Source organism: Mytilus edulis, chromosome 14 (assembly GCF_963676685.1).
Source record: "Mytilus edulis chromosome 14, xbMytEdul2.2, whole genome shotgun sequence".
Classification (NCBI taxonomy): domain Eukaryota; kingdom Metazoa; phylum Mollusca; class Bivalvia; order Mytilida; family Mytilidae; genus Mytilus; species Mytilus edulis.
Genome location: NC_092357.1, coordinates 21,493,994 through 21,514,536, shown reverse-complemented (window position 1 = coordinate 21,514,536; position 20,543 = coordinate 21,493,994). Strand labels below are relative to the sequence as shown.

The 20,543-nt window shown below is 32.2% G+C and overlaps 1 protein-coding gene across 6 annotated transcripts in view; it reads right to left on the bottom strand.

Annotated features, from left to right (window-relative positions):
- Window positions 1–1,568: 1,568 nt before the first annotated feature.
- LOC139503891 (DNA topoisomerase 2-alpha-like) overlaps window positions 1,569–20,543 on the bottom strand; it is a 38,479-nt gene continuing 19,504 nt past the window's right edge. For 2 of the 6 annotated variants that reach the window (XM_071293884.1, XM_071293886.1), the window contains exons 19-33: window positions 18,202–18,401; window positions 17,363–17,498; window positions 16,181–16,376; window positions 15,095–15,189; window positions 14,403–14,543; window positions 13,224–13,307; window positions 12,188–12,385; window positions 11,249–11,426; window positions 10,491–10,673; window positions 8,520–8,709; window positions 7,387–7,475; window positions 5,609–5,734; window positions 4,342–4,470; window positions 3,165–3,367; window positions 1,569–2,495 (exon numbers count right to left, since the gene is read on the bottom strand). In XM_071293884.1, coding sequence (XP_071149985.1) covers window positions 2,355–2,495; window positions 3,165–3,367; window positions 4,342–4,470; window positions 5,609–5,734; window positions 7,387–7,475; window positions 8,520–8,709; window positions 10,491–10,673; window positions 11,249–11,426; window positions 12,188–12,385; window positions 13,224–13,307; window positions 14,403–14,543; window positions 15,095–15,189; window positions 16,181–16,376; window positions 17,363–17,498; window positions 18,202–18,401 — 2,289 coding nt within the window. In that variant the 3' untranslated portion in view covers window positions 1,569–2,354. The remainder of the gene's footprint in view (window positions 2,496–3,164; window positions 3,368–4,341; window positions 4,471–5,608; window positions 5,735–7,386; window positions 7,476–8,519; window positions 8,710–10,490; window positions 10,674–11,248; window positions 11,427–12,187; window positions 12,386–13,223; window positions 13,308–14,402; window positions 14,544–15,094; window positions 15,190–16,180; window positions 16,377–17,362; window positions 17,499–18,201; window positions 18,402–20,543) is intronic. The other 4 variants (XM_071293888.1, XM_071293889.1, XM_071293885.1 and 1 more) reach the window with 3 other exon arrangements.

The window sequence follows — 20,543 nt, the reverse complement described above, 5'->3', positions numbered from 1 at the left end:
TTAAAATGGACATAGGAAAGACTGTAAATTCGTAACATAAGGTATTGGCTTACAACGTATAAATCATCTAGGTGATTTACCTTTTAGAAATATAAAGCTCTAGCTAAATAGTTGACTCTGCTGCATTGTAATCTCCAATTGCCTTGCTTTTAGTGACTTTTGTCCAGGCAATACAACTTTTTTTTTCAAGCCCTGTTGCACGTCATTACTCATTCTTTACCTAAATAAAGAAAAATGAAGAGCTGCTGAACCAACGCCTCTTATGTTTTGTGATTGTAGAGTTCCCTTAAGTGGATACCAGATGGTATGCAGGGTTGTCAGATAAAAAAATCAAATACCGCTACATTGACAACAACACTTAAGTAAACTGCATCTTTTATTGTCGACATGTTTCGCTTTACTTGTAAAAAGGAGTAAATCGATTTTAGTTCGGTAAACTATAAACTTGAGAATGGAAATGGGGAATGTGTCAATAAGACAATGCCACCAAAGAGCATAAAAACAGCCCAAGGCCACCGATGGGGCCTCAACTCAGAGAGAAATCTGTCACAGCTGTGTACTAGTTCTGTGAAAATTAATGTCACTCTAAACTTCAAAATGTATACATGAAATAAAACTAAAAAAACAAACAAAACAAGACAAATATAGATAAGTGGCCACTGACGCAAAAATGCTGTGTTGTTTAAAACATGTTCAATGAGATCTCAAGCCTCCCCCAATACCTCTAGCCAATTTATACTAAACAAACACACAGAAATACACAGTAAAACTCGGCTTAAAATAAGTCCCAGTCTGACATCAGATTAGGTAACAGGAGAAACTAAGCAAAATGACAATGACAAATAAATCAACAAAGGACTACTAGCAGTTACTGACATGCCAGATACATTCATCAATTTAACTGATTGAAAGAATATGTCTTCATAATGTGAAAATCATTCACAATCCCTCCTGTTGGGTATTTTGTATCATATCATCATCAACTATATGAGAACCAAACCCATATAATGCCAAAAACTGGTTTTAGAATAAATGGTTTATTACTGATTTAAATAACTTATGTGTGAATCAATATTAATTCTTAAATATGCCCTCTTTAATGAATTGACAACAGTATTGTAACTATATACCTTCTTAATAAGTTTGTTTAAAGATTTGGTTAGCTTTTAAGATGAATGATAACATTTTTGTGCTTTGAATAGAATGTTACCATAAAAGATTTGATGTGAAGTACCTGAATGTGTAATGTCTTCATGTGGATTTATATTTACAAATGATGAACTTAAAATAATAAAATTAATAAAAGTTTAAGACTAGTTTGTAACAACGCAAATCATGGTGTAAAATTTTTTCAGCAGTACAGAAATTTCTTTCCTTGAAATCAAAAACTTTAAATACCCAAGCATATCAAACAAGTTGAGATATATGAGCACCATAAGATGTCAAGCTATCCAAAAGCCCCAAAAAGTCCTTACAAGGCTGTCAAAAGTCAGTCCAGTCTTGGACTATATAATTTCAACTACTGTCATACATCATACTATAAGTATAAAAAAAAGACAACTAAAATGATCTTTTAAGCCAGTTTTAATGGTACTTTTATGTTTAATGGCTTTAATGTTCACATCAATGTTACAAAATGATTGTTGACACACATTCCAGATTTATACATAATGAAAAGAAAGTGAAAGTAGATGATAAACAATGTGGGTAAAGTGAAAGTAGATGATAAACAATGTGGGTAAAGTTAAAGTAGACATAAGATGATAATGCAGTCTTTCAAAACAATTGTAATCACTTTCATTCAATAGACTCAGACAAACAAAATCGTTATAGATTATGCAATGTTCACACCTTAAAATTATCAATTTCCTATGAATGAATACTTGCACATTTAGCTTGCTGTATAGTGTTGAATATTTAATGTTATTGATAAATTGACTATTTACAACCTTGTCATTTGTCATTGTATGATCATCACAAAATATGTTGACCTTTTTTTTAACAATATATTACAATACAATGTAAAAATGATATTTGTTTTCATTAAAAATTGAACAAGTACAATGAAATTAAAAAAAATTGGATGACAATAAAAATTTCCTTTTGGAAAAAAAATCATATACAAATATACAATAAATACACTCAAACTTCACTGTAACCTTCGTCATTTTGGCAACTATATATTACCAGTACACAAATATTAAGCATTTCCGTGTTCAGTTTCAACTGGCTTCACTCCTATTGAAATCTATACCTATCTCACCAGAAATTGTCCTAAGTTTTGATGAATATTACATCTTCAGGTAGTATTAACTCCATATATATTTTTTTGTATTCAATTAACAGTTTTAGGGTCAAAAATCTTCTTCTTCATCGGAAAATGTATATTTAACAGTGTTTCTTGATCTGCCAGTTGTTGCCCTGGGTACATATTCAGTACTTATGTCTGCATCATCAAAGCCAAAGTCGTCATCATCACTTTCTGTCTTCTTTTTCTAGTAAAATTAAAAAAAAAAAAAACTTAATAAAAATTGACCTGACAAAATATCATATTCAGGGCCATTTTATGAGGATCTGGCCAGAAATAGGGGTTGTCATCATTTCTGTATGCTGAAACACTTGAGTTTTTTTTTTTTGTATTCTTTATTTATTTGTCATTTTTTCTACATGCTTTTTTTCCTTTGCCCATTTTCTCTATTCTGTTAATCATTTCCATGCACTCTTCTGTTGTTATGCACATCATCAAATTCTGCATGGGTCATATCAAAACAAACAATCTTTCTTAACAAACACTTCAAACTGCAATCAAGCAGTATTAATAACCAATTAAGAAATTTAAAACTTATGTTGTTGTAAACAGGAAAATAAAGTGCAGTGCTCTATTACAGATAAATTGAACAATATTCCTTTGACTTCACAATAAACTGTCTCTCAACTGATACAGTTATCACAATAGACAGTTTCAATAGTTTTGTCAATAAGTCTCGTTTCCCTTTATCCTTTTTTTATGTTTGATTTGTAGCTGTTTCATGTTTCTGTTGTTTTCTCTTATAGTTGAAATGTTTTCCAACAGATCTGTTTTATGACCAGGATTTTTTTTCACTTATATCCATTTTTGACTTTCGAACAGTGTTATACTACTGTTGCTTTTATCTATCTCTTACCTTGGCTGCAGGTTTCTTTTCAGCCATGAACTCATCTTCCGAAACATCCGAGTCTGAGAATGCTGCCTTTTTAGGTCTTTTTGCCACATTCTTCTTCTTGGGCTTTACATCATCATCATCATCGTCATCATCCATATCAGAGCAACTTTTCTTTTTGGGTGGTGCCTTTGGTTTCCTTGGCTTTTTCTCTTTTGGAGCTTTTTCTGCAAAGATACAAAATCAGTTTTATAAATAATTCATCATTCATCACAAGATTTATGCTATAATTCACAGGGTGGTAATATTGATAGAATTAGTTGTTACTTTAAACATCATTAAAAGGTAGGTTATAAAACTAAGAGTAAATATGTGTCCTCTGAATATGAAACAAGAATGTGTCCTCAGTACACGAATGCCCCACTCGCACTATCATTTTCTATGTTCAGTGGACCGTGAAATTGGGGTAAAATCTCTAATTTGGCATTAAAATTAGAAAGATCATATCATAGGCAACATGTGTACCAAGTTTGAAGTCGATTGGACTTCAACTTCATCAAAAACTACCTCGACCAAAAACTTTAACCTGAAGCGGGACAGACGGACGAACGAACGAACGAACGAAGGAACGCACAGACCAGAAAACACCTACATGTCTTAAATAGTTTGTAAATGATGTGAATTTGATTTATGAATGAATAGGGTGTAAGACATGTCACCCTAAATCATAATAATAAATTGATTGTTGGTGGTGTAGTATAAAGGTGCTACTTTTGGAACTCTTGGCTATTTCATGAGATCAGTTTTTATTGGTGGAGGAATCAGACGTTCCCAGAGAGAATCACTGACCTTAAGCAGAAAAACTTGTCATCCAAGCCAATTACAACTTGCCAAAGCAATTTCAAACTTACAATCTGAGTGCTGACAGGCTATTGATTACTGTAGATGATCTATTTAGACCACTTGACCACCAAGGCCACTCATAATAATTTCCATATTGGACACAACAAATTTAAATAGCAATGGCAAATATTGAAATTTTGTGATAACAAAAAAAAAAAATTAACCGATAAATACTGAAATTTTGTGATAACAAAAAATAACAATGGTAAATATTGAAGTTTTGAGATAACTAGTAACAATGGTAAATATTGAAGTTTTGTAATAACAAACAGTAACATTAAGTCATGCAGATCCACACCTTCGATAGGGAAATCCTCGTCAGAGTCATCAATCATGAGAGGTTTAGCTGCCTTGGATGACAGTAACTTAGTTTTTTTAGCAGCTGGTTTTGTGAAAGCATCAGAGATAGACGGCTGTTTTGGATCTACTGATTAATGGAAATAAATAATGAAAAGAAATGATATATGATAGATGCTATACAGATATTTGTCATGCAGCATACATTTTAGCCTAAAGGATATAAAACTTCAATAGCTCATAAAAAATTTAAGCAGAAAACAACTTAGTTTTCTTTCAATTTGAGACACAAAAAATAACAAATGCAAATATATTAGGTAAACATCAAGACAGCCTTTTCTCACCGTATTTAAAAAAAAATATTTTGAAAAAGGTGCTCCATAACCCATCAATGTATTTAGCTTATTTTGTTTCATAACTAATGCTCTTCTGACTTAATATAACAATTCTCATTTCACCAAAGTACATCCTTAAACATGCATTTTCACTAACAAATATGTATCAATGAGCAGCAGACTTTAACAGAAATAAATATTTTACACAGCTATCCAGACAAAATAACTAAAAGGGAGAGTTGACTGGCAAATGTGTTGAAGATGGATAACGGTTTAACAGTTAGTTGCAAGTTAAATACACTCAGGGTAAGAACATGTCAATGTGATAAGAATTATGAATTGTACTTTGTTTTAGCTTTTAATTTTGCCATTTGATTAGTGACTTTCTGTTTTGAATTTCTCAGAGTTTAGTATTTTTGTTACTTTACTTCTTGTAAAAAAGCACCAAATGAATATTTAGTTACAAATACTTTGGGATGTAAAATATATATATATTTAGAATTTCCCCTTTTCTATTATAGTGTCTGGGGATGTTTTCTCTAAAAATATACTGCATATTATGACATATCCTACTTTAATTATCCAATACAAATTAATACACCGGAACATTAATCTATTATACTATGGATTTATAATTATTCATTAGATACCAATTTCTATACACTTGTTTGCAAAGTTTGGAAAAATAAAACAATTAGCAAAATATAAAAAAAAACTGCTAGTTTGCCTATATCTATGAAAATAAATTTTTCCAGTAAAAGTTGGTGTCCAAGAGAAATTTTAATCTGGCGTCTAAAAGACAGCAACAGGAAAATAGAAAACAAGAATGTGTCCCCAGTACACTGATGCCCCACATAAAATGTCTATGGGTGTTGTTTTGCACCTTGTGAAGCTTTTATATTTACCCATCAAATAATTCTATTGAGCACTCACCTTTCTTTGCAGCAGGGGCTCTCTTCTTAGGAGGTGCTTTCGTTTTAGCAGCTGGTTTACTGACTGGTGCCTTGTTTACCTGTAAGTCATAGTCACTACCACTGTCTAATGTTACTGGTTGAGATTCTAAAATCAAAAGTATTCATTAAAGGAATGACTAATATTTTTTCTGTCTATGAAGGACATCAAAAATGAGGTGCACACTGAATAACCTGTGTAGCCAGTTATTTAAAAGTGTGCACCACATTTTTTATGTTATTTCAAATAGACAGAAAAAAAATTAGTCATTTCTTATAATTTAATTCTTAATTTCATTATAAACCGGAGTAAACCAAGAAAAAACGTTGACGACTTCACAGTCACATGACAAAATTATGTCTTTTAGCTGATAAACAAATCAACGTCAGCCAATCAAAAGACGTGTTACAACCAAAATTAAACAAGTGAAACTGCGAGCTACTGCTCACTGATGATACCCCCGCCGCAAGTGGATAATATTAATAGTGTAAAAATATGCAAGTGTTCGGTAAACAGGAAGTTGTCGAATGATGAATCTGAAAACGCATCACACGGTATAGCTGACTTATATAAACCCTGAAACCAAATTTCAGAAATCCTTGTATTGTAGTTCCTGAGAAAAATGTGACGAAAATTTCCAACTTGGCTATCATGTGTAAAATCATACAAGTGTTCGGTAAACAGGAAGTTGTCAAGTGATGAATCTGAAAACGCATCACACGGTATGGCTGACATATATAAATGTTGATACCAAATTACAGAAAGGGTGGATGTGTAGTTCCTGAGAAAAATGTGACGAAAATTTTCAACTTGGCTATTATGTGTAAAATCATACAAGTGTTCGGTAAACAGGAAGTTGTCAAGTGATGAATCTGAAAACGCATCACACGGTATGGCTGACATATATAAATGTTGATGCCAAATTACAGAAAGGGTGGATGTGTAGTTCCTGAGAAAAATGTGACGAAAATTTTCAACTTGGCTATCATGTGTAAAATCATACAAGTGTTCGGTAAACAGATAGTTGTCAAGTGATCAATCTGAAAACGCATCACACGGTATAGCTGACTTAGATAAACCCTGAAACCAAATTTCAGAAATCCTTGTATTGTAGTTCCTGAGAAAAATGTGACGAAAATTTTCAACTTGGCTATCATGTGTAAAATCATACAAGTGTTCGGTAAACAGGAAGTTGTCAAGTGATGAATCTGAAAATGCATCACACGGTATGGCTGACATATATAAATGTTGATACCAAATTACAGAAAGGGTGGATGTGTAGTTCCTGAGAAAAATGTGACGAAAGTTTCATGGGACGGACTGACTGACAGACAGAGGTAAAACAGTATACCCCCCTTTTTTAAAGCGGGGGTATAATAACTATTATCATAGACAATTTTACAAAACTAAAGTTCAATTAGTTCTGCAAAAATTTGTAATGGTCAAGCTAAGCTAAAAAGATGGCAGAAAAGTATATCAAATGACCAAAAGAATGTGACATCAAATATTTCTAGGAATATTTTCATTTAAATGCCAGAGACAACTCTCAACCACAGACCAAATGACCATGAAGTTAACAGCTATAGGTCACTGTACAGCCTTCTGTCATGAGCAAAACCTTTACCACATAGCTGTTAGCTATAAAAGGCCCCCAAATGACAAAGTTCATAATGCAGTGTTCAAAGTCAATGTTGATTCCGAAGTGTTTAGGTAAAACTTTTATCAGACATACATTTGTGTACGAATGAAATCCTATTTACCTGTATCTTTCTGATTTCCCATCATTTTATCCCAGGCATCATCTTCATCTGATGAAATGGCAGGTTTGGGTTTAGGTTTAGATACTTTTCTGTAAATAAAATTCAAAATATATATCAGTGTTCTAGACATTTTCAGATGAAAGGTTACTTTAAAATTATTGACAAATAAACAGATGAGTTAAAAAACAAGAGGCTGTCACAACGACAGCAAACCTGATTTATTAATATTCATTTGTGTCCTGGCAATATCACAAGAATCATTACTGATGAATGGTGAAAGTGAAAATCGTCAATATCAAATTTGACCTCCATTTTGTCATCAGTATCAACATCTTATAATTTCAAAAGCTTTGGTTGAATGGTTCATGAGAAAACACCATTTTTCAATCTTTCAAGAACCACAACTCCTGAACGGTAAAAGTCAAAATCGTCATTATTGAACTTGACCTCTATTTTGTCATCAGTAACAACATATCAAAGTTTGGGAAGCTTTGGTAAAACAGTTCATGCGTAAATGCACGGACACGACTGGAAACACCATTTTTCAATCTTTCAAGAATTATAACTCCTGAACCGTAAAAGTCGAAATCGTCATTATTGAACTTGACCTCCATTTTGTCATCAGTAACAACATATTAAAATTTGAGAAGCTTAGGTAGAACAATTCATGCGTTAATGCACGGACACGACTGGAAACTCCATTTTTCAATCTTTCAAGAACCATAACTCCTGAAAGGTAAAAGTCAAAATCGCCATTATTGAACTTGACCTTCATTTAGTTGTCAGTAACAACATATTAAAATTTCAAAAGCTTTGGTTGAACAGTTCATGAGTTAATGCACGGACAACATTTGATTGCCGCCAGCCCGCCCGCCGTACACCCCCAAATCAATAACCGACTTTTTTGTCACAAAAATCCGGTTAATTAATATTTGGCAAAAATAAAATAAAAATGAACATACAAATACAAAATTTTCAGAAGAAAATTGTCAAATATATCATTGTTGGGGGATGTAGATATCTACTTTTAAAATCTAGGCTTATATATCACAGAAATGTAGCTTGACATAAACAGGTGTTATGAAAATGACAATACAAATTAAAAAAACAACACACAGGTCACAACAACCTACTTGGATGGTGGTTTAGCAGTGAAGTCATCATCATCATCCTCACTAGCACCAAAATCATCATCCGATATCTTCTCTGGCTCATATCCACCATTTTCTAAGTTCGTTGGTTTAAAGGTATCATCCACGCCATCATCAGACTTTATTGCTTCCTCATCAGAATCAGACTTGAAGTGGGTCTGTGCTTTACGAGCTGTAAATATTAAAATAATTAAAACGAAATTAGAACAGATCATTTCCCTTCCTTCTCAAAAGTGTTAACTTCTTATCTACCACAGGCGATCATACAGTTCACTACTACACACAGCTTATTGGTTAGCTACTGCAGCTGATTTGTAGGTTAACTACCAGAGATATTTTGCGGCAGTGCAATTAAATATGAAATTATTAAGCTATTACAGTATAGAAATTAAAAAGAATGTGTCCCCAGTACACGAATGCCCCACTCGCACTATCATTTTCTATGTTCTATGTTCAGTGAACCGTGAAATTGGGGTAAACCCTCTAATTTGGCATTAAAATTAAACAGATCAAATCATAGGAAACATGTATACTAAGTTTGAAGTCGATTGGACTTCAAATCATCAAAAAGTACCTTGACCAAAAACTTTAACCTGAAGCGGGACAGACGGACGAACAAACGGATGGACGAACGAACGGACGCACAGACCAGAAAACATAATGCCCCTCTACTATCGTATATGGGGCATAAAAATGCATTTAATTCACAATTGTTTGAATTTTTATATTTCTGATTTTGATCCAATTATGTACACTAATTAAGTCAATAAACTATGTTGAAAAACAAATTATTTGTCCAAATGTTGTTATCCAATTCCAGTTTCTCGCTTACTATTTCCGATTAACTGATATAACTGCTGATACTTTTAACTTCACTTTCATCTATATCAGACTGCTTAAAACCCTCAAACTCTTCATCTTCTTCCTCCGATTCGAAGAATGAAGCCCATTTAATGGCCATTGTTTCAATTGCATTTAGCAAACAAAAACACGTGTTAAAAATTATGTATTTTAATGTAAACATATTACCTTTCAATGGAAAGGAATATACGAGTTGAAAGTTTATTTATTTGTAAAACCGAATTTGATTGGTTCATTTCGGGATTCCCCCTGGGGATTGTCCAATCTAAAGAGTTTTAAGAGTGGTATATTTTACGGGAATATCCGTCAACACGACTGCGCATGCATTGTTTACAGCGGATAGATCAGTCACTGCGAATACACAGGTGAACTGGCAAGCGGATTTATCAGTCACTACGAACTAAACGGTGTTAATTACCGCATATATATCCGTCAGTGGTAGATAAAGAGTTAAGCTAGAACTTCCATACCATTGACAGTAACAAATCACTTTTTTAAGGGGGGTTCCATTAAACAGATGAAGTCGGACATACAACATAAACCCTGAACAATCAAACTTTCTACCAATATATTTTCGTACATTAAATGGACATAAAATCAAAAAAGGTCAACAACCCTGAGTAAGAACTTAAAATTACTATATTACATCAGAAGAGCACAAGCTAAGGAACAAAATAAGCTGAAATTATTGAATATTAGTACATCCTTAATGACATTTGACTGTCAGAGAAATTTTCCCCTCTGCTTTATGATAGTTATCCCCTGTTTGTCATACATAGGTTCTGCAGAAATAATATTATTAATTTGCATCTAGTGTTACTGGCCTAATCAAACTGACACCTGAGTAATCCAACATCCTGCTTCAACCAACACATTTTCATGGTCCCAAAATAGGCCAATCCTTGCTGAAAAAAAACGAGTATTCCAACACTCTGCTTAATCTGACATTTTTTTTTCTGGCCCCCCCAGCGTGTCGGGATTACCCAGCTCTTGAAAAAGAGTATGATACTATCACTGTACCAATTAAAATATTCAGAGATGACTTAGAACTGCAAAAGAAAAGAACAAAGACAAAAAAAATCTAAATCATACCAGCAGCTCTTTTAGGTGTTCTGATTTCTGGCTTTACAGATTCTAAGAAGCTTCCATCCATATCATCATCAGATATATCGTCCTCCGAAGCCTCAGAATCATCAGACCATGGGTTCTTCTTCTTCCCTCCTTTCTTTTTCTTTGGTGATCCGGATGAGTCGATATCTTTTGGCTTCCGTGGGGCTTTAAAATAAAGAAATAAACATTTATAGCATTGTATGGTATATAAGGAAATTTTTGCGGTTGGCATTTTACAAGGAAAGTTACCCTGATGTGAACATTTATTTCTTTATCTAAATGCACTATGCAAGGTAATAAAAATGTATAATGAACACAGGGTTATGACCTTAACTGCAAACAAAACCAGTAAACAGTTTATAGTAAAAAACTATTTTAAATCCTTCCAGAGTACCTGAGATCACCCATAGTTTTTGGTCAGGTTTGTGTTGCTAAGTCTTTAGATTTCTATGTTGTGTTTTGTGTATTATTGTTTGTCTGTTGTTCTTTTTCTTTTTTTGTCATGACAATTGTCAGTTTATTTTAGACTTAAGAGTTTGAATGTCCCTTTGGTATCTTTTACAGAGGTACAAGCATTCTATTTACCTCTCTTTTTCTTTTCCTTGGGAGCAGCTTTCTCTGCACTTGACATATTTACCTCTTTTTTTCTTTTCCTTGGGAGCAGCTTTCTCTGCACTGACATATTTACCTCTCTTTTTCTTTTCCTTGGGAGCATCTTTCTCTGCTCTTGACATATTTACCTCTCTTTTTCTTTTCCTTGGGAGCAGCTTTCTCTGCACTTGACAATTCATCCAACACTTTATTGTCTTTGTCTTTTTTCTTCAATCTGTCAAACAAACTCATAGGTTCTGGTTCTTCTTCGTCCACCTCTTCCTTCTTAATAAAATCATCATTCAGGTTCTTTCCTTCTTTCTTCATCTGGAATTGAGAAAATCTTTTATAATAGTACACACAGCTTGGTATAAACTAGGCACAATGAAAATCTTTTATATTATCGGTAATTCATATATTTTTCCTTTGATTTTACTGCATAATATTTTAAAGTATCAACGTTGTATCACTAAAAATATTAGGCAATACATTGTGTGACGTCATAATTACTGATAAACAGAATAATAACGGGCTCGTCTAGATATTTTACATGATATAGTCAGTATCAAAAGCGAAACTACCTATTATTCTATATATAGTACACACAGCTTGGTATAAACTATGCACAATGAACTTCTAATCATAAATATTATCAAACAAATGTATTTCTCTAGCATAACATGAAGTAGGTTTGCATTTCAATTTTCCCTAATGTTTAAAATTGGAATCAAATACCTGATGATGAGGATGAAATGATTACGGTTCAACTTCCTTCACCTTCTTACCACAGAGAACCATGTGAATTTTAATATACTGTGGATTATTACTCATGATATCCAGATTATTGTGTAGTTTACGACACTGTGGATTATTACTCATGATATCTCGATTATTGTGTAGTTTATGATTAGATACTGTGGATTATTACTCATGATATCCCGATGATTGTGTAGTTTACGATACTGTGGATTATTACTCATGATATCCCGATTATTGTGTAGTTTACAATTTAATAGTAGTTTTATACCTCATAAACAAAATATATCTATTAAATATTAAAATAATTATCAATGGAAATATTTGTTTACCTTATCCCTGATCTTCTTTGCAGCTGCGGCTTGGACTTTATTACGGATGGCAGAGTCTATCTTAGGTACAACACGCCTACCCATAGGTGAAGGCATTGTCTGTAACTGCATGACCTTTCTAGGTTTCACCTTGCCTTTAACTTTCACTGTTTTGTTAGAAGACACCTGTTCATCTTCAATTTCTTTTTGCTCTACTTCCTGTATAAATAATAAGAATTTGTTTTAGAATCTAATGCATTCTGGGTAATATTTCCAAAAGCATACACCAAAACATTGACATTGGTTTAAATCATTTTAAACAATGGAAATCCATCCAATGACGTAATGTTTTTTTTTAAATTTTTGGTGTATAAACTGATATTACCCAGAGTCCTATAGATTCTGATAATGCGAATAGTAGATAGATGGTACAGTCAATTTTATTATATGTTATTTAGGCAGTTATCTTCTGCTCATTTCTGTTAAGATTTTATTGAAATCTAATCTGTATAATGCAGTTATATTAGGTCGAACATTTTTTGTTCCATTTATTGTAATAACAAGCCACTATAGTTTCTGACAGTACTTAGGAATTAAACTAAACACTGAACGCTTTTTCATCAGGGCTATTCCAGAAAAAAATGTATGGGGGGGAGGGGGGGGGGGGGGGGTTGGAAGGCACATTATATTAATAATACATGGGTGATGGGTATCAGAGCAACTTTTCACACTATAATGCACTATATAATTCTCCCTCAGAAGATTTTGTGCATTTATTTTGGGGATTGTTCAACAGAAGTAAATAATTCCAATGTTTATTGTATATCAATAATCCTAACTCTTTTGTTTTGTTTATATGTTCTTATGTATACACTCTTGGATGTAAACTGAAAAACTAAATGATAATTATGAAAATAGAAAATATGTCCATAGATATGGAAGTCACGATCTTTTTTTTTGCATTGCTGTACATTTATAATAATGAAAATAGAAAATATGTCCATAGATATGGACGTCACGATCTTTTTTTTTTTGGCATTGCTGTACATTTACTTACATCTAGTGTTTTCAGGAACAATTCTAGATCATCCTCCCATAAATTCTTGTCTGTTTTTAACTTCAACTTTTGTAGTTCATCTTTCTGCAATAAAGTATTTAAATTTTAGCTACACCAGTTCTTTTACACCAAAAAGCAAAACAGTTCAAAATGAATAAATAAATAGTATTACACAATAGTTATTCATTAAAATGTACTATAAATTTCTTTTAATAGTTTTTTTAAGGATACAAAGTTTTTCATGAAGAGCTAAATTGTTTTCTGTATGATAAGTGCTTAGATAAGAACCTTAACTGATGAAAACCTAACTTAAGCCATTCATGCCTAAAATGACAGTCAAGATGATCAATTTTTCTGGGGAGTAAATTTTCAATTCCTGCAGATACTCAGGGGTTAAAATTTGCATTAGATACTGAAAGGGGCAGGACAATTTGAAATATCTAGTGAAAGGTCTTCCATTCGAAATTCAATACTGTATATTCATAAATTATTGCAATGTTTTTCTTATTGCGAAAAATGCGACAGGGCTATAATTGCAATTATTTAACCTCGCATTTTGATTTTTTTAAAATATGAATTAAACAGGATTTTTCTCAATTTGCAAAAAATATGATCACATTCTAATTTAAAATAATTTTTTTTTTACCCTATCGCACAATTACCACTTCAGGTGTTGGTTCACTTATATTTTTTCAGTTTTATTTTAAAATGACAAAATCGCAATAATAAATGCATGTAAATGCATGTAATAAATTTAAAATTTACAGCAATCCAGTTTAAAGCATCTATGTAAAGAATGCTAGGTCTTTGCATTTTTTAATTCAAAAATGAAAGTCTCCCTCAAGAAAAGACCGGTCCCATAGCTCTGACTTGCACTTTTTTTAAACCCTGATAATTTCATTGACATACTGAACGACAAATGAAAGCCAGCCCCCTTCAGAGTGGCAGGTTTACTGTAATTTTCGCGAGGAATAAAATGACGGGAATTTAAATCCTTGCCAATATGTATACCTTGGATCTTTCCTTATTTTAAAAATACATCAAGTGTATTTGAAAATTGCGAAACTAAACATCTGCGAAGTGGACTAAAAAGAGCCAAACGCAAAATACAGAATTTGAGAAAATAAGTTGGTTTCCAGTATAACCTACCAGAGAATTCCAAACCTACATCTCCTTTACCTTGTTATCTCTCTGTTTAATCAGTTCATCTTTCTTTTCTTTTGTCAGATTCCATAAGGGCATACCAAGTATGTAGTTAAAATCATGACTTGAGCTGGTTGATACGTCACTATCTGCATCGTCAACCTCCTCCTCTTCTGTCTACAATTTGAAATCTATATTTTAGTCACATTCTGTTGATTTCGCAGCAAAACCATGAAACACAATTTTTCATCAATCAACGAAAATAACTGAAAACACTTCCATTTTTAGTGGTAATTTACTTATTTTTTAACTTGTAAGATATGTTTTCTTTTTTTCAGGTGCAATTTCAACCGTGATAAAACTAATTAATTGACACAGTGATCCTACAATACTAATATGAGGCAGTCATTACCTGTGAAAGGGGACCAAGTCTGTTTGAATTTTTTTTTTTTTTTAATTCAAACATATTTTAATGTTCAAAAAGAAACGGAAATACTGTAACGTTTCCGACTTTGGTCCAGTTTCTTAGTGATACTCAAAGTCTCATGACAAACAAGAACAGAAGAACATAAGAGATTTCTGCACAAATGCGGGGAAATGAAAAACATAGAAAAAAAGTAAGTGATTTTGAGTTCATTAGTACATTGGAAATTATATATATATATATATATTTTATTGATTTTTCTACTATAGTACAGTCTCCTACATCCGGATAAATTAATTCTTACCTTTCTCCCTTGTGAATCTTTCCATGCTTTTACAGGGTCTGAATCATATCCTTTTCTTACCAATGTTTCAATCAAAGACTTCTTTGCCTTATTTTCTAAAAAATAGTTTAAAAAAACACATTTTTTAAGAGCTTGCAACTGTATACTAAGGCTTTTCTACCTCAAGAATAGATAACCTTAGCTGCATTTGGCAAAACTTTTAGGAATTTTGATCCTCAATGCTCTTACTTTATTTGGCCTTTTTAACTTTTTTGGATTCGAGAGAGTCACTGATGAGTCTTTTGTAGACGAAACACACGTCTGGCGTAAATACAAAACTTAGTCCTGGTTGCTACAATGAGTTTATTTATTCATTTGTTTACCCATTACTTATGGCTCAAATATATTTAAGACCAAACAACTGATAAATATTCGTTATTATGCAAGTGCTGCAAAGAACCCTAAATAACTTGTTCCTAAACAGTTCACAGCAAACATGGATTAACAGATATTTTAAAAATCTTTCTGTTATTGTGTCCAATTCAGAGAATACTTTTCTCATTTTTCAATTATAAAAGGAAAGAAAAGGGAAACATTTGAAGATTGTTTTGACAGAACAAGATGGTACCAAAAATTCAATTTATAGGGCCTGAAATTAAAGATTTCACTTCTTCAAATTTTAAAATTATAGATTGTATGCAAGTTAACATGGTAGATTACATTAAATACATCATATTTTTTTTTATATAGTTCTCAAGTATTACTCAAGTGCAGTAAAATTTGTCAAAAAAAAATGAAAATGAAAGAGTTCTGTGGATTTATTTTTCTTCGTGGGTATCAAATTTTGTGGATTAAAGAAAACTTGCATGTTCTAGGATATTTGATTACATGGTTTTGCCAAAGTCTGTGTACAAGCCTATCGACAATTTATTATTCATTGAACATGTACACGACTAATAAAAATGAATCCACATTATAACAAATGTTCATGAAGTTAAATCGATACCCACTGATTAGTAAAAACAAAGAAGGAAGGCATTTTTTTCGTGAGAAATCCTAAAAAAAATCAAAAACTAATTATCTGATAATTTTTTTTCTAAGTCTTACCAATAGTTATTGTTCCATCAATCTTCTCCAAGATAAACCTGGCAATATTGTCTAATTTCAGAGCTTCAGATTCCAACATGCCTACCAAGTAAGCTTTCCTCTTTTTATAAAATTCTAATCTCAGGTCAAAAAATTCTCTGAGGATTTCTTCTACATTATTATATCTCTTAATACATCCAAGATGATCAAACAAAACCTATTATAAGATAAGTATATATTATTCAGTCAGTCAAAATTACAAATTGTGATTGTTCAATATATTCAAACTTCTTTTCATTTCAATTGGAATCAAATGAATTGGGAATAAATATAAACTGATACTGTGGATTCATTTAGGGATATCAATGTTTGTGGACGGAAGAAAACTTGTTATGCGTTTACTTTTCTGCATTGGCTAGAGGTATAAGGGGAGGGTTGAGATCTCACAAACATGTTTAACCCGCCGCATTTTTGTGCCTGTCCCAAGTCAGGAACCTCTGGCCTTTGTTAGTCTTGTATTATTTTAACTTTTAGTTTCTTGTGTACAATTTGGAGTTTAGTATGGCGTTCATTATCACTGAACTAGTATACATTTGTTTAGGGGCTAGCTGAAGGACGCCTACGGGTGCGGGAATTTCTCGCTACATTGAAGACCTGTTGGTGACCTTCTGCTGTTGTCTGCTCTATGGTTGGGTTGTTGTCTCTTTGGCACATTCCCCGTTTCCATTCTCAATTTTTATTGTATCTTTGTTCATGTTTGATTTCATGGTTTGCCAATATCTGCATACAAAGCTAATAGAAATTAGTAAGTCTTTTTTTGTATATCAATGCAAACAATGCAGCTGTAAAATGAGTATTGCCATGTCAGTTTCTTGTATATTCCTCCATTAATTGTGGAGCACTACCCAAAGGGTATAGTTTTAGCAACTATGTACACCTTAAAACATAAGGAAACAAATAATTATATACAGATGACTGAATTTGGTTATAATAATCACTAAATGATAAATATCATAATTATCTCCTGATAAGAATTGGCATTCCAATTATATCTGAAACATATATTTTTAGGCTGCTTTTTCCACAAAATCTAAATAGTTAATCTAAAATTTCCGTTGGTCATGACAAATTTGTAATGCTCACATTAATGAACAGTATTATTGTGATCAACTGAAACATATCTGAACAAAGACTGAGACTTACCATTGATGTGGCAGAAATAGTGCTTTGTAATTTGAAGAGTTTATGTAAACCAGTCTCTTCAGCCTGTGCAAGCTTCTCTGGTGTCATTTTCACTATAAACTTCACAGTTGAATCTGTATGGTATTCTTTGTAATCTCTGAAAGTAGGATAGAAATTTAAATTAAAAAAAAAAAAAAAGGGTGTAGTGATTGAATAAATTTATGTATTTTTACTGGATTTATCATACTTTTTGGTTATAAAAAGGTTTTTTTCCAGGATTTTAAACGATTTTCTTTGAATTGAAAAGTATTTATTTTCCTCATCAGAAAACAAAAATGCATAAAGTATTTATTTTCCTCATCAGAAAACAAAAATGCATAAAGCAGAACTAAAAGGCCAGAGGAGCGCTGCTTATCTCTTCTGGGTTAATTCAAACACTGGTTACCTAAGAAATCTTTAAAAAGATGTACACATGTACTGTAAAGAAACTTATATTTGCGGATGGGGATACTTTATTTCACGTTTAGCCCTAACTACCCCTTTTTGCAGTGTTTTCATTTCGGAATTTTCAAATTTGCTTGATTTTATTATAAATTGAGGAAACATCCAAGTTTCACATATTCATCTTACTTTTTGACTTGTGAAGACACGAAAAATAAATTGCTCTCGAAAATTAGTTGGCTTTACAGTATATGATGTGGATGGATTAAATTTGCTTGATTTTATTTTATAGTTAATTGAGGAAAGATCGAAGTTTCACATATTCGTGTTACTTTTTAACTTGCAAAAAACACTAAAATAAAAGAACTCTTGAAAATTAGTTGGGTTTAAAGTATATAATGTCAATAGATTAGACTTACGTAATACAAGGGGGTGTCTTCTCATTACCATACAACATAACCTCTAAGACTTCTTCTTTATAGTTCTGTGTCCATGTCCTAATCGGCAGCTCGGTGATTTCTACCGTCTGGTCGTCAACAATGGATATCTCACCACTACATAAGTACTTCTCCTCACTGATTTCTTCTATCGATCCCTTGAAGTTTTTGTATCTTGGAATCTAGAAATTGAAATTATAAAAAAAGATTTTAAGAGAAGGATATACATGTTCATTTTTGATTTATAAAATTTATACTGTTAAGTGTTTCAATTTCCTCTATATTTACATCCATTTGGTATATATATACTTGTAAATTCGAAAATTTTTGCAATTTTTAATTTTTTCTGGTGATAAAATGTGTTTTTCAAGCATAAGAACATGTGTTAAGTTTTTGGTGATTGAATGTGTTTTTCAAGCATAAGAACACATGTTAATTTTTTCTTCTAGCTCACAATTTGTATGTAGTATTTCCCTATCAATACCACATTTTGTCTTCTGTTCAATGAAAGCAATAATATAGCATATTAATCTATTGCAATAAAAAATCATAATATCTAATAAAATTTGTAGATTTAGCTAAAAGGTCCTTCTATTTGTATAAAGTAACATTCATTTATAGTGGAAAATTGTTTTAACGTTGAAAAAGCTACAATTAAAAGTTGCTTGCTAGTGCCTCTTTGTGATTACCAATAGATAACTCTGGTTCATTTCCCAATCAATCTATCATTAAGGGAAGATAAATAATTCGATTTTCATTCATAGTCTTTTTCAAAAAGGATGAACGGTTCTTTATATTGGTATGTAATCATTTTAAACGTTTCAAATTTAAGTCGTTCTCAAGTTACGGTGCGACATGTTTACGCCGGACAGACAGACACCGGACATTTGTATACCATAATACGTCCCGTCAAAATTTTGACGGGCGTATAAAAACTGAAATATATTGAATTGATACATTTTGTAATTATTCAAAATTATATCAAAAACTTAAAACTTAATTATAAAAAAATGAACCTGTTAAGGGGAGACAATACTCGCATAACTTTTTCGAATTGGCACATAATACAACGGAATGTCACTCTTGCATACAAATGGCACATCAATATAAATAATTAACTGTGCTCCACTTTCAATGATGATTCTAAATTATAAATATAACCAAAAGTTGTTAATCTATAGATAGTGAAGACTAATGAAAGCTAACCCACTGTAAAAATTTCTTAAAACTTCCTCAGAAAAATGATCGAGCCACTTGACTTTCATAGCTCAAAATTAACATTTTTACACAATATTTGAATAAAGTAGTTCAAGATTATTCGCTTCTCAAAGTGTAAGACGCAATAAAAATCGTATGCTTGCACCATCTTACTGAAATACGGATTTAATTAAGTCCTGAACATTTCGACATGTCTTCGTTTATTTTTATCAAAACCGGTTTTAAACAAATCACAAGTACGTGTTAAGATCCGACTAAATACCTATTTCTCGATATGGTCAGGTAAATTTGCTAAATAATAGTTTCAAACACAAATTTCTAAATTTGCAGTGCATGACTTGATGATTGTCTTTGTCTTCTTGCCTCTTTTTCATCTCTATGAAACCTGTCAATCTGCACACAGCCAATTGGGATGCCAAATATGATTTGATTGTTGGTGGTTGATTCCACTTTCAGCACTATTGGTTTTACTGAAGGAATTGTCCTCAATGCTCTTCCAACTTTGACTGTACTTGGCTTATTTAAACTTTTTAATTCTGAGTCACATTTTAGACTTTTGTACAGAAAACATGCATCCGGCGTACAAATTTTTAATTCAGTTATTTATGATGCGTTAATTGTTATTATACAACTTTAAATACGTCATCCATGTGCAGGGATCTCCATGGATGAAAATTGAACGATGGAGGAACTTTACATTACAAACCGTGTCTACGCTGTACAGTGTAGCGCGATCGGAAGTATTTTATCCCTCCATACAAGGAATGGTGAACATGCTAATTAATTGCTTATTTAAATTATATTTATTTGAATTTTCATTATAGAATTATAAAAAACAATATTTTCATTTATTGCCGTTTTTTACCATTCAAATGCCAAGTCTTCATGGTCCCCCCTTAGTCGAGCATTACCAAAAGCTGTCATGAAGGTCCCCATGTAGATTTCTTGTATTTTTGGTAATTGTTATGGGGGTTAAAAATCATATGATGTGGAGCTTATTAGACACTGTCAAATTCAGAACCCATTACCGGTATGGCTGATTTGCAGCAACAACAAAACGGTTCGTACGGGTTATGTAAAAGGTTAAAGAGATTTGTAAAGCAAAC